Source organism: Rhipicephalus microplus, chromosome 1, assembly GCF_043290135.1.
Source record: "Rhipicephalus microplus isolate Deutch F79 chromosome 1, USDA_Rmic, whole genome shotgun sequence".
NCBI classification, from domain to species: domain Eukaryota; kingdom Metazoa; phylum Arthropoda; class Arachnida; order Ixodida; family Ixodidae; genus Rhipicephalus; species Rhipicephalus microplus.
Genome location: NC_134700.1, coordinates 154,974,887 through 154,990,156, shown reverse-complemented (window position 1 = coordinate 154,990,156; position 15,270 = coordinate 154,974,887). Strand labels below are relative to the sequence as shown.

General features: G+C 45.7%; 1 protein-coding gene across 4 annotated transcripts in view; it reads right to left on the bottom strand.

Moving 5' to 3' along the window:
* Positions 1-9,509, bottom strand: part of AP-1sigma (AP-1 complex subunit sigma-2) — a 40,019-nt gene extending 30,510 nt beyond the window's left edge. For all 4 annotated transcript variants that reach the window (XM_075887528.1, XM_075887529.1, XM_075887530.1 and 1 more), the window contains exons 1-2: positions 9,378-9,509; positions 6,912-7,090 (exon numbers count right to left, since the gene is read on the bottom strand). In XM_075887528.1, coding sequence (XP_075743643.1) covers positions 6,912-7,090; positions 9,378-9,380 — 182 coding nt within the window. In that variant the 5' untranslated portion in view covers positions 9,381-9,509. The remainder of the gene's footprint in view (positions 1-6,911; positions 7,091-9,377) is intronic.
* Between the last annotated feature and the right edge of the window lie 5,761 nt (positions 9,510-15,270).

Below are 15,270 nucleotides of genomic sequence, written 5' to 3'. Positions count from 1 at the left end.
TACCTTAAAGGGCCCTGAAACACTTTTTCAAGTAACCATGGAATGAATTCACTGGAAGAGTTTATTGCCTCACAAATTCAACGCCGCAAGAACTTTAAGAATCCATCCAGTGCGAGTGGAGTTGCAAAGGTTTGTCGCATGCTGCAATTGCACTCTCTCTCCTCTCGTCCTGACGAAAGCACTGGAAGCTAAGCAGGGAGGAATGGCAGGGACACAAAAAAAAAACGTCACTTGCGCCTCGTGACCTTGAGCAATTTTTTTCCCTTTTTTTTTTCCTTCGAATGCGCGGCTTTTTTAATGTGATCATGTGCGCACGCGTGGACAAGTAGCAGCCTCCCCCACGGCGATCTCTGCAATGAGTGAGTGCGCCAAGTTCAAATCAGCCAATGGCTGATAGATGAGCTTGCTGCTTGGGATGTTTGCTACCGTGATTTGTCGAAAAAAGAGAAAGCAATTTTTAGCTGACTGATTATTTATTGTGAATTCCAGGCCTCCTGCTGCGCAATAATATTTGGCTCGCATGTTGTTAAGAGCCTCCACTACTGATCCACAGCGTTTTCTGACCATGATCAAAAAGTGTCACAGGGCCCCATTAAGTGGACATACAGTCGCCGACCGATTTTCCGGACTCCAAAAATTCGGACTTGTTGGATATTCCGGACTTCATAAGTGCACCGTCAGGGATCCCATAGAGCTAATGCATTGTTTCGACCGATTTTTCGGGCGAATTTGCCCCTGAAAGTTCGATTTTTCGGACTAAATCGCTCGTTTTGTGCCACGCCTCAAGCCATTGTGAACGCCGCCATGTTGGATTTTCCGTTGGCTTGACTAAGCTTGGTCTTCAAATGCCTTTCCTGCCTCCGAGATTGGAATGCGCACGCCATACTTTAAGTTTCGGAGGCCGTGTTTGCTTTTTAAAAGCCGCGGTGATGGATGCCGTTTTTTCCTCTTCGGTGAGCACTATCGTCATCACATCGCACGGGGAGGAGGCGAAAGAAGGATTCTTTTATTGTCGTTGCAGCTTTTTTCAGTCGCCATTCTGCACGTGTTGTGTCGCGTAGCGTCGAGACGTTGTGTGCTTCGCAGCGGCTATCTGCGGCATTGAATTTTGTGTTCTCGGTGCCATGGCTCCGCTATCTGTGCCATCGCGGGAGCCAGGTGGTGTGAAGAAGCGTGGGAAGTACACGACCCTGACGATGGAGAAGAAAGCTGCCATAATCAAGCTAATAGAGAGTGGACGTTCGCAGCTAGATGTCGCTAGATGACGGTCGACGCCGGATGACGGTCGTCGTTGTCGTCGGATGACAACGACGACCGCCCGCAGCCGTCGGAGATCGCCAACGCGGTGACAATTTTGTCGAGCGTTTACAGCGACGATGTCACCTTGGCGCAAATACGGGCAAACCAAATTGCCTCCAAGCGTAGTTTGAGGCAAGGCAGCATCAAGGACTTTTTTAAACCTGCCTGATGCAATAAACTTCAGATTTTTGGCAAAAACGAATTTTTCAGACTGTTCGATTTTTCGTACTTTTTTTCGGTCCCCGCCAGGTCCGAAAAATCGGTCGGCGACTGTATCTGCATCATTATGACGTGGTTACCATGAACTGCTCACAGTAGTCGTACTAACAAAGAAAGAAATAAAACTATTCACATTTCAAATCATGAGTACTGTGATAAAGTAAAACAGTTTCCTTATAAGTACACCTCCATCTGCTATATTCTCAGAACATAGCAAATGGTACGTACTACTCGGAGAGCATATGACATATGTGACCAATGACAAAACTGACTACACCAAATGAATCATCAGGGGTGCTACCGCCAAAATAGAATTTGAAGCAATTTTTTTGGAGCAGAAAAATGTCACTATTGGAGCACTAAGATCCAAATTTCAGGCAGGTTATAAGGGCACAAACAATAATTTCTTATTATGAAAGACCTAATTTGGGGCAATATGGAAAAGAAGGCTCAGATTTAGAAAAAAAAAAGTAGGTACAAATCATTCAACATCCCCTAAATCATGTAGAGTGGATATGAGCACTGCTATTTCATAAAGACAGTACTTAGAATACCCCACTCAGCAAACGATGATAAAGTCCACATTAGCATTTGCCACGTCTTTGACAGACTCTGTGGATTCAAAGGTGGATCTGTAAGCAGGCGACCATGAGGTTCGAGATTCGTAAAACAGAGGAGAAGAGGTGGCAAAAAAAAAGGGCACACATATGTGTTTTACTTTTAGGGCTGCCAAAATATCATAGAGTGCTCAAAATGATTGACAGTAACGTTTAGACTTCAGCGTTCCTATTGAGTGAGAATTTATTAGAAGGCAGAGAGGTCGGCCTGAGCTAGTTCGCTCTAGCCTGCTACTCTAGCGTTCATATTAGTATGTACTAGCAATTATGCGGCGTATACACACATGAGTAATCGAGAAAACTGTGCTGTGTCCTGTGACTAGTGCTAATAGCCCCTTCCAAATCTTAAAAGGCTTTTTCGCAAGCTACCACTGTATTGCAGCAAAGGTGGCTCAAGAGGCGTTCTGCACAAGTTAGAACACAGACGACAAATTTTCTAGCCATACATCGCCCCTTCTTCCACCACCATCGCTTTCTCTTTTTTTTTTTTTCTCAGGATGAGATTACGTTTAAGGCACAACTTCTCGGCTCACTTGCAAGGCGCGTTTGACTAGATATGGCACGCGCCTGTTACCCCCGCGGCTGTACCAGATATCTACCGCATGTGCCTATGCTATGGCAACAAACGTGGTCGCCAGCCATACCGACATTCCCAGCACGTAGAGTTATTTCGCGTGCAGTAACAGCCACACATGCTTTCAGCTTTAGTTCCTAACCTGTCATAGCTATGTTTGCTGACTAGGAAATTCATATTTCCCGTGAAGTGTTGCTGGTTGCGGCAACGCATTATTGTCTTGAAGTTGCGTCGTCCCACCGATACTTATTCGCTGCGATTGGTGGACCGATGGGCATGCGGCGTTATAACTATCACATTGACCCCGTGTAACAAGTGTCCCTGCTTAATGAGTACATATCTGACACCGTGGTTTAGGGTTAGGGTCTGAGCACCTGGATTCCTGGATTCATTGATTGCGCGAACTACAGGTGGCCAACGTAGCCTTCATTTCTCACTGAAATTCAAGCAACTGAGAAAATTCTGTGGCTGGTCAGGCATCTTGTCGCAGCGTAGAGCAATTCCATCAAAATTTCATGGTTTGGTGCACCTCGATGCAAAAAGGGGCAATTGTATCAAATTGGCACAATTGGTGCAGCTGTTGCACCCCTGAATCGTAAGTGTCGGCTGCACCAAGTGGGGCCTCCAAACTTAATTACGTCTTCAATACGTAGATTTCTGCAATAGAACCCCCCTTCACACCAATTTTTCTGGTGATCTGAAGAGCACACTCGGTTTTACAGGGCCAGTAAACAAGCTTGGACTGTTTTTATTACGCCTTTCAAACGAGCTCGCTAACCTGTGCAGCAGGCCATGGTCGCAGCGATTGCCAATTGGTGAAAACCGTATAATTCCGAACAAGCGCCCCCACCCGTACAAGCGCCCCCCCTCCTCCTACTGCGACAACATGCCCAGGCAACAATGGCCACGAATGCAATCCAATGCAATCCAATCCTGCTTTGCACTGTTCCGCGCATGCTCCACGCCATTTGTTGCTTTGTGTTTGCTGTGAGAGGTCACCAACGCCTATTCAGTCCTACACAGTGGCAAAGGTTATTCGATGGCATCAAGAAAACGGACAGAACAGTCACCAGACATCTCGACATTTCAAGCTCGACCGAAAGCGAATACGGTAATGGGAGACGAATTTCGATAATTTGCTGCATCTAAACTACGGGAAGGTAAAACTTCGACGGAAGCTCAGTAACAGTACACCAGTGTTCAGAGAACACGTGGACGATGCGCTTTTCGAATACCTTCATTTCATTTCATTCATTTTGCCCTCAATTTCACATAGCTTTACAGAGGAGAATGGGATACACAAAATGAACTATAAAATAAAGCGAACAAAGTAACATCAGGACATTGAAACTTACAGAACATAAGATTTTGTGTTAGGCAATACAATTTATTACAAGAGTAAGTGTGATCAAAGCATTTGGCAAACAATATGTACAATATATATATATATATATATATATATATATATATATATATATATATATATATATATATATATATATATATATATGTGTGTGTGTGTGTGTGTGTGTGTATATATACATTTTACGTGTCATAATGTAAAAAATTTTGTATGGTAGAAGAAAACAAGTCATGATTTGAAATGGAAACTATGTCAGCGTGAAGGTGGTTCCAGTCATGGAGGAAGGAAAAACACAGGATTAACTCGTTTTGAAGCCATCAAAGTCGGCCCAACATGTGACCTTTTGTGCAAAATCCCGCCAGCAACGAGACTTGCCGATACTTGGGAGTACGGCGCCTGGCGTCTTTTAATTGAAGTGCACTGTTTCAGCGCATACCGACCAGCTCACACAGGTGGTTCAAAGGCGGAATAGCATCAAGAGTACTAAAACCTACCGCAAGCTCTGACGTTTCGATCACATGTTGGGCCAACAAGGTGGGCTTCACTCGTGCGACATAATGCTCCCTCCTCTCTTTTTCTTCCTTTGTGGTTCCAGTCGTTGGATGTGCGTGGGACGAAGGAATGATGGAAAGTGTTAGTGCAGCAGCTAATGATGTGCACCTTGAACGCAAAAGAAGTGCAGGATGTGCCGTCAGCAACTAGATTCTTTCCGAAGAGGCCGTTGAAATTGCCAACAGCATGCAGTTGGGAAACTTCGTAGCCTCCAGTAATTACATAAATCGCTGGAAACAGTGGTTTGACACTGAAGTGCGCTGCACTACGAACGAGAGCCAGAAGACGCCCCAAAAACTTTTCGAGGCAGCAAGTGCCTTTTGCTCTTCCACGAACTCGCTGTGACAGCGCATATAGCACGGCCAACATGAATCAGACGAAGGCACGAATAGGCAACCCCATCAACAGGATGAACGTGGTCGGCGCAAGCACCATACAGATTGCGAACACTGGATATGCCCGGCGATGCTTCACAGTTTGCCTAGCTGCTTGCGCCACCAGCCACAAGCTCCAGCCTTCATTATCAAAAAGAAGCAAAGTGAAAAAATTCTAGCCAGGGCCTTTGAGAGCCATTGCACACCAGGTGAGAATAGTTTTATTTTTTTGATGAAGGCGAGGGTCACATTCTCGCCTAGTTCCTTTTACCACAACGCTAACTTTTTTCGTACTCGTAGCTAATGGCAGTCTCACCATCACGAAAAATGGCTGGATGACATTGGAGAAAATGCAAGAATGGTTGTCGAGAGTCTGGGGACGACATGCGATGCTTACTAGTGTTGGACTATGTGCCCATCCATAGGAAACCAGCCGCCACAAGTGCCTTTGAGCAATACGACACCAACGTGCTTTACGTGTCTGCGGGGTGCACGAGCATCCTGCAGCTTGCTGGCATGTATTGGAATAAGCCGTAAAAATCCAACTTGCGGCGTTTGTGGGAGCAGTATATGCATGAGGAAGCCCGAATACTGAAAAAAAAAAAATTAAAAAAAACTTGAAGCCGTCATGGCAACCTGTGCTTAATTTTGTTGCCGAGGCGTGGGCCAGTGTACCTCAGGAGACAGTGGCACGGTCCTTCAAGGAATGCGGCGTCATTAACCCGCTCGAGGGCTCAAAGGAAAAGGACTCTCACAGCAGACTGGCCGATGTTGGAGCTGTGGTGCCAGATGACCGCGGTAGACTTCTAGCAGAATGCTGCGACCTATTTTTTGCAACTTACTCGGAGGAGTCTTTCAATGGCTTTGAAAGCGATTATAAGCTAAAAGAAATGCTGGGTCTAAATAAAGTTCACTGTAATGAAATTTGAATCCATGCGAACTGCGATTTTTTTCTGCCGGAAAAATTTTGCTGCCATCTTGAATTTTGGTGCCATTCCGAGATAGCGCACCCCCCCCCCCCCTTTCTCAGTAATTTCAACATCGCTGGGGGAGGGGGGACCACTTGCTCGGAATTTTAGGGTAGGACAGCGCAGCAAAGCCACTCCATTTAAAAAAACAATTCTTGCAGCTCTCTCCAGCGCTTGTCCTATCTTTTTCGTACATTGATGTAATCTTGCCCATGGGCATCATAACTCAGAACTTTCGTTGATTGGTTCTTTGCACAATGAAACGGCATCTTGGGATTGCATTGAAGCAGTTACAGCCATTTTCGCCACACAGTCGCTTTTCCATTTTACTGTGGAGCCCTCTGCCATTTCGATAGAGCCCTGAGACTACCAGGGCAAAGTGATACTGCCAGAACGAAAGCATCCGAGGTAAAGTGGCGTCTCGTGACTTAACCGCTAGGGGAAGGCTGCCTACCTCGCTAATGTATCGTACCCCTCCCACTGCACTTCCTCCCTGCACCGCTATGACATGGAGGAAGCCTTGCTCGGTCACTGGCTGTGTATCGATGACGTAATTGCTGACGTCGCACTATGCCGTAGAAGTTGGCGTAGTCGCGGCACAGGGCTACACCTACCCCTCACCGCTGCCAAGAAGAATGGGAAGGTCAAGCGAGAAACCGAAAGCAGCTGAACCTGGTTCTTTTGTACCCTGTAACTTCCTTATTACAGCACTTACTCCCAAAATTTTCCCGACAGCATGTTCACATTGTATAAGTGTGACATTCTTTATGAAAAATTTTGAATTCCGAGGTTCTTTACTGGTCCTTCAAGAAGCTTAAGTGGCGCTTACAATTTATGCTCGCACATGCCTGCATGTGGGACGTATAAAAGCATCTATCAGGAAAGATGCAATAACAAGCAAACGCAGCTTGCACGAGCATCTAATGCGACGTAAAATGTGCATACCGTTTGTAGACGACTTTCAGGTCTTTCCACTCCAGGAAGGAGCACATCTTTGGCTTTCGGGCAAGAATGGTTGTGACTAGTTCACGAGTGATCTTCTTCTTCAACTTGTCTGGATGAGCCATGTACCACTTCTGAAGCCGCAGCTTGCCCTGTCGGCTGAACAGCAGCATAAATTGCATCTGGAAAAAAAAAAGCATCGTGTCAACAAATGGCAGGTCACTCGTTCCAATCGCATTCCATTCTATGCATCACAGAAAACTCCGATAAAGCGCTTGTTGGCAATGACATCACCGCAAGGCAAGTCAAATTTGAAATGGATGATGTACCCTATTTAGCTTTGAAAGGGAGAAATGGAGCACGCTATTTAACCCTCGGCAGATTCCCACATTAGAGAGAGAGAAAAAATAACAATAAAATTAAGTGTGAGATGATATACGTTTGCTAATTTTACAATGATAGTCAGAAACAACATTGCAATATGGCATAATATGAAAGCAATAAAAAAGACATTGTTTCATGCAAATTCATTCTACTGTACAATAAGAGTTAATTCTTGTGACAAATTACAGTAGTCATTAATAGATCAAGAAGCTAGTTCCATTCTCTTTACGTACATGGCAAGAATGATTGCAAAACATATCGCAAGCAGAAATTCTAACTTTTTTTTCTGGTTAATGTGCAAAGCGGCCATAACATGGCCAATGAAATCGACAGACAATGAAGCAAACAAATGAGCAGGGGGTTTAATTTGCTGTCTTTTGGTTTCAACAATCACGTGCCACATGGCCTCCTCTGGTAATAAGTGCGTTCCCCATTCACCACTGCGGTTACGAATGGCACAGGCTGACAAACACAGGGATTAATCACACATAACTGCCTAACAAAGTGGACGAGGCAGCATCCTCCTCTGCTGCAGCTCGATCAATGGAGCATAGGATGTGCAATTTGAAAATTCTGGGTTCGGATACTGCTAATAAAAACAAAAAAGCCACTTTTTCGTCGGTTCGATTCCTTGCAATTTAGGCCATACTTTTCATATCACAGTTAAAAAAAGTAAAATGTCTGTTATGACTTTCTTAGTTGATTGTCTGTTGGTTTTATTGGCTGCATCTAACAAAGATTCGAGCTCCTCTAACAGTGCCCGTTCTTTCGTAGTTTGATGACAATTTCATATGTAGAGCAGGATAGCAAGATAATTTATGCAGACATATGTTTGGCTGCACTCACAAGTGTGCGCACGTGAGGGGCACCCCCCCCCCCCTCCCTCCCTGATCACCTCAGAGGGATGGGGCGCCAAATCAGCCGCACACATTGTGATATAGGGAGGGGCGGCGCTGTGACCCGGGGGAAGGGCGCAAATTCAGCCTCATGCATTGACTTAACAGGGAGGGGGCGCTGCGACAAACCTTCGCACGCGCTGAGGCAGAGCCCAGCGCGCACTTATGGCTGCCCCTTCTGTAGTTTCATGACACGAATTTCCGAAGTACAGCTAGACAGTGATATAATGTATGTAAACATACGTAAGGCGTAAGCATACAACCTCTCGACTAGTTAGTAGTGATTGAAGGTCCAAACTAGACTTCATTGCATACACAGTTGCAGTACGGCTGATTCAAACACTCAAGCGAGACGAGTGATTTCGCATTAGTTCAATGGAATATACCCATTGCGTTTTCGTGACGTGAGAGCCATCTAGCTGCTATTTCTAATTTTGACCATAACAGGGCTTTAAGAATTCGTAACATCAATGGAAACAGAGCGCGAAACAAACTGCGAGGCGTGTATTGCAGCGAGCCAGTTTAGAAAATGTCAGAAACAGAGAACATTCAATACGGCTATATTTTATGGCACTAAGTATTTCAGATAGCCGATCACAACACCGATGAAACTACCGAAAGCGCTAGGCGATAACGTTGGTGCTTACAGAAAAAAAAAAAAATGTTTACAGCAGGGCAAGGTTGCCCCCTGCTGAGAGACTCGACATACCGGCCTACCCTACCTCGGCTGTTCTTTGTGCAGCACATTTCACGGTTCCACACCTAAACGCCGCTCGAGAACGTCCCCGTTTTAGTTTAGCTTTCCTCGTACATCGCTTCGGAACGCCAATTGAGAGTACGATGTGTGTAGTGCGCGAATGGCGTACTCAAACGCCCAATGTGCCAGTCACACACAAGTCAAGTTGCTCATTTCTTTTAACAGGATCACAAGCATTGCAACTCGAGCTTGCTGGGGAGCAGACGGTCGTAAACCATAGTTTAACGCAATGATCGAACTCGCACGAGCAGTAAAGCAGTTAGAATTTGACTACAAAACTGCGCGAAAAATCGACAAGAAACAGAGAAGGCACACACACTGTTTCTTGTCGATTTTTCGCGCAGTTTTGTAGTGATGATTTACCAACTCGCCCAGCGTTCAGTACTCTTAGAATTTGAATAGGGCGAAAACATTGACTTGGGTCTTGCTTACCATCTTGCGGCCGACTTTAGAAACACTTTCACCGGAATGCAGTGTAAACACATCTACAAATACACGCCCTCGAACGCCCGGTTCAGCGCCTAGAAATAGAGGCCTGCTGCTTGTCAAGCGGCCATTTGCATTGGCTTGGAATTCTGGGATGCGTGAGGACCAAGGTTTGCAGCCGTTGAATAAAGTTTCAAAATTTTCTGAAATACCAAAATTCATGCTTTTTCATGATTGCTCGAGCACATTCGAAACAAAACTATTGCTTTTGCTAATTACATGACCGCATATTTTTTTTTATTCATAAACAGTTATATGTGTTGTTCTTGTTTTGGTTGTTTCGGTTTGCGGCAGTTTTTTTGTTGGCGCTTATGTCACCGCAGCAATAATTGGACGTAGTTCTCACGCAAGGAAATACCCGGGCGTCATGGATTCCTTACTGCGTAGCTAATTACACAGCGAAACACAAAGTACTGATATCTGGTACTCCTACGCAGTACGTCAAAAAAGCTCAAGACTCAGATTTTGTGTTCCGGACGGCAGCTGGCAATAATGATAATAATAATAATAATAATAATAACAATAATAATAATAATAAGAAGAAGAAGAAGAAGAAGAAGAAGAAGAAGAAGAAGAAGAAGAAGAAGAAGAAGAAGAAGAAGAAGAAGAAGAAGAAGAAGAAGAAGAAGAAGAAGAAGAAGAAGAAGAAGAAGAAGAAGAAGAAGAAGAAGAAGAAGAAGAAGAAGAACGTATACACTGAGCATCTGTGTCAGAAGAAAAGGCTGGGGTTGGCATCATCTCTCCTTCTTTGGAATGGTCTTTTTCGATTCGACTCCCAGATTATACCCCGGTATTCATGGCAGAATTATTGGCCATTGTTCTTGCCCTACGCAAATTGCCCTCAAGCGATTCATTAGCAGTTATCATTACAGATTCGTTATCAGTTTGTAATGCACTTTCTACGGCAGTAAATTCAGAGCTGATGAATACGTTTCGGCATTTAGTACCGAATAACGTAAAAAAACTGCATTTGCTATGGGTACCAGGCCACCGCGGATTATATTTGAACGAAATGGCGGACTCTTTAGCAGCAGTATCCCTGGGTGGGCCCACCATCCCAGTTTTGCCAGATACGGCTTACGTAACCACGCTAAGGTTCCGAAATGCTTGCCTGTAATGGGGAAAAGGTAATTTGGATAAATTTAAAGATTTCGAGCATTTGAGCTATTGCTGGAATAAACAGTGGTGTGTATCTCGCCAGTTAGAGGTCACTTATACCAGATTGCGCTGTGCAGTTCCACAACTAAATTATTACCTTAATAAAGCTCAGCTCAAGGCGTCACCGCTATGCATTTGGTGCAACAAAATTGAAACAATTGAACATTTCTTTTTATTCTGTCATCGTTATTCTTATCAGAGAAAAAGATTTTTAGTAGCCCTATTACAAAAGCTAGGAATACAAGTAAATTTACCAGTAATTTTATCACTTGGCGGAACTTCATTTGGTTACTGCCACAGGGATGTATGCTCCGCTGTGTTTGATTACATCAACTCAAAGATTACCATGCTAGTGAACCACTACCTCTTCAGATATTTAGTTTATAATTCGTAGTTATGTCTTTCAAAAACAAAAGATGGTTTGACCGCTTGCTCAGCACACATTTTTGTTTTTTAGTAGTATTATTTTAAGCTACTTTTTCAGATTGGCTTCATTTTCAGTTTAGTTTCATTTAAGTATCCTGCCGCCCGATTCTTGGCCCATCCCCCTTTGTGGGTAAGCGCCATCCATCAAAGGTCATCAGCATCAGCACTGAGTTAAATATGATAGCCACAATTGCTTCAGTAATGGATGAAAAGACAGGTGTAGGTATATACTCCCATTCGCTTGACTGGCCTTTTTCATTTAAGACTACCGGATTTCAGCCCCGTTTTTGAAGCTGAACTGTTGGCAATAGTTCTAGCGCTGTGAAAGCTACCTTTGAATGCCTATAACGCAATCATAATCACGGATTCCCTGTAAGTATGTACGTCGATTACGGCGTCAACAAAATCGATGGCCTTAAAGACGCTTCTTCTGCTAGTTACTCCTCAGCTGCAGCTGCTGAAGTTAGTATAGGTACCTGGTCATTGCGGCTTAGAAGTCGGCTCTCTAGCACGAGCAGCATTGGAAGGTCCAGTACTATCGGTCCTTCCCGAAGTGGCCACTATGACTGCGACAAGATACAGAAAACTTTCGCTCCGTGCAGACGCTATGGAAGCAATAATGTCAACACCAGAATCTACTCACTTAAGATTTCCGTGGAAACTTCATTGGTGTCCTACAAAACAGTTGTAAGCATAATAACCAGATTTCGATGTCGTGCCCCCCCCCCCCCCCCTTACATTTATATTCACATAAGGCTGGTCTGGCGATATTACTTTTGTTCTGAATTAGAAACAATAAAACACTATTTGTTATCACGTCGCCGTTACAAATTGCTCAGAAAAAGACTTTTAGTCATCCCATTCACTAGCCTGGGGCTGAACTTCACAAAAGAAAATATACTTTCCTTCAGGGCTTCCGATCTGGGCTTCAGCCACGAGAACGTTTTTTATGCTGTTTGGAATTACCTTAATGAAAGTAAAAGAATTAAGTTTTTATTGCGTGATTATTATTCCTGCAGTAATATTTCAACATAAACAGGAGCTTTGTTTAACCACGCTACTTTCTATTCACGGTAATGAATGCATTGTCTGATCTAAATGAGTGACAAAGAATTATTGCACTCCTTTCAATCTACCTAGGGTGTGTTTTCTTTTTTTCTGGTGGGCGGCTTTGATATTGAATTAAAAAAAAAGTCTCATTGAATTAAGTCATCGATACTTGGCTGATCCCCGTGAGTGGGGTACGAGCCATGGCTGTGAAATCATCATCATCATCAAAAACTAAGGTTGTTCAACAAGAACAAGCCCTGCAGGCGCTGTCATTCCTATTTCGCAATGTTTTTGCGTTGAATACTTGAAGGTGTACGTGGGACATCTAAATTACGTTCGGATGTTCGCGCACTGCCTCGCATATCGCGCTTGTGGTGAGATGTACAGTTCATCGGTGTATCATAGGTGTTCTCTGGGTATATATGTGTGGTCTAGACACAGCTAACTTGGTTGACAGCAATCCACTAACAACCAGCCCCCGCAGTGAACTCTTGTGGCCGGATCCCTCACCAGAAGCGTGGGAAGTCTGGTATATTCCGACCAGGCTGGTAGACTGGCGTGAGCCAAAGTTGCGGCCCACTTGTTCCTAATCTGGTCCCCATTGAGCCTGGCTGCCCCACTTTTACCTGCAGTAAAGTATATTCCTCCTACTCCTTTTTATCTTTCTCGGTGCTACGTTATTGCAAGGTACACTTTATCTCTGCCTGAATCACTAACAAAAAAGCGAGTCGCTAGCTCTTTTTACGCAAAAAGGCACGGCGCAAAAATATTTTTGGAGGAGAAACTTCTAGGCCGCGCCAGCACGTGAGGGCGACGCGATATCGTCACGGAGGAAGGAAGGAAAACAACGGAGGAATGCGGTTTACGCCGAAGCTCGACAGCTGACTCTTTCGGCGTGTTGCCATTAGTACCCGATTTCGTGATCTTTTCAGGACGCCCAAGGGAGCGTAGTTTCGCCTCCTCGAGAAATTCTTGCTCCATGGAAAAAGGTTACTTGTTTACCAGGACTACGGAGTGACCAGCGCATCAGGAATGGAGAAAATCAAGCTACAACGTACACCAGCCACCACGCAATTGGCTGCCGTTGCCGTAAATGGCCGGACCGCTCCACTTTACTGAAAGTTTATTTTTAATCAGTTAGATGCCACGGTGACGACCTGCTTCTCAGGGGCGGCGCCAGGGGGGGGGGGGGCAAGGGTGGGCTGGAGCCCCCCCAAAATTCTCGCCTGCCCCCCCTATGCCCACCCAAGTGCCCGGAAGCATATATTGAAAACCTAGTAGGAGCAGAGCTAGCTTGCCCCCCCGGAGGAACTCACTTTTCGTGGTTGCCCCCCCCCCCAGTAAAAACATCCTGGCGCCGCCCCTGCTGCTTCTACACCACTCTATTCTATCTAAGCAGGACTAAGGATTCAGAAGGCATTTTTAGATGCGGAAGCATCTTATACTCGCGCCTTGTAGCGCGCCGTCCGCGCCGTCCGCGCCGTCCGCACCGCTTCTCGAACATTCGACAGCTGACGCGCGCGCATGCGCCGTCGCCCACCATCTGTGCCGCACGCGCTTCTCCTTCGAGAACATTCGACAGCTGACAGCGCATGCGCCGTCGCGCCGTCGCCATCTGTGCCGCGCGCGCGCTTCTCCTTCGAGAACATTCAACAGCTGACAGTGCATGCGCCGTCGCGCTGTATATATACTCAAGGTCGGCGCTCGCTCGCTCAGTTGCCGCTCGTCGGTTGGTTTGTACGGCGCGTTGACGTCCAAGGTCGCGGTGAAATGAATTCCAACAAATCCACAAACACAATGATCGACGTCCCTTTGACCAGCGCCGTCCTTTCGCATACGTGTGTACGTGTTCACTCATTTAACACCCCCTCCTACAACCACGTTAACCAATTTAGCCATCAACCCAAGTAAGTCGCAATTTAACACCCCATTTCACAACCACGTTAACCAATTTAGCCATCGACCCAAGTAAGTCGCACTTTAACACCCCGTTAACCAATTATATGCTCCGCATCCTCCTCAGTGTTCCCCCGAGGGAAGCTGCGGGCAATTTTTTTTTTCATAAACAGCTTCAGGGTAAGTGAAGGACAAACACGACACGTCCGAAAAGCCCCACGCGTTTTGGCACGGATCCAATCCGAGGCCGACATAAATGGCAGTAATGTTTGCGATACCTCACGGATGTTAAAGAAACAATACAATAAAAGTCAATCTACAATCACGCGCTACTTAACTAATTGTATGTTGTCACCTTACGAAAAGTTCCTGACCTCAATTGTTACATGACCTCACGGATCGCCAAGATTTGTGACGTCGTGATGACGTCATCACACGACATCATCGTTTGATAAAAGGGTCATGAAACACCTCTTGGGCTTGGTGGGAAAACACTTCCTACAAAGTATTGCACTTCAGCCTTCAACAATTCAGCCAGGTCTTGCAGTCGTGCATATCAAAGAGAGTTGACACGCGGAGCGTGCTGTTGCCACTCTCAGGCGCCTATTGTAGCGTAGCACTGCCACGGTGGTCTAGTGGCTAAGGTACTCGGCTGCTGACCCGCAGGTCGTGGGATCAAATCCGGGCTGCGGCGGCTGCGTTTCCAATAGAGGCGGAAATGTTGTAGGCCCGTGTGCTCAGATTTGGGTGCACGTTAAAGAACCCCAGGTGGTCGAAATTTCCGGAGCCCTCCGCTACGGCGTCTCTCATAATCATATGGTGGTTCTGGGACGTTAAACCCTACAAATCATTCAATCAATCTACTGTAGCGTAAGCTACACTGGCCGAGGTTGAGCAGTTTCGCGTTGGGCAGTGCTGCGTGCGCATGGCGAGAAGTAGTGACGTCACACTGCGCCCAGCTGGTGCGCTGAAGAAGGCCTGGAAGCTCCTGGAAAGACGTGTCACTAGTGCATGGACGTGTCACTTGACTCACGTGAAATCGCTTGCTAGTCCGTGCATCCGTTCATCCGTCCGTCTGTGTGTCTGTTCATTTTTCCAGCAGTAAGCATGATAAGCTAATCTTAGACGACCAGGAAAGCTAAGAATAATCAGCTGAACCTTTGCTCACGCTACGTATATCCTGGCAGCCGAGCTAAGCCACTGCTAATTTTTGATACCGTAGATGCCTGTCCTACTCTTCGGAGCTGCCGGCGTCTGCTATATGGCGTCGAACAGGATTGAGATAGCATGCTATTGGCCATGACGCGAG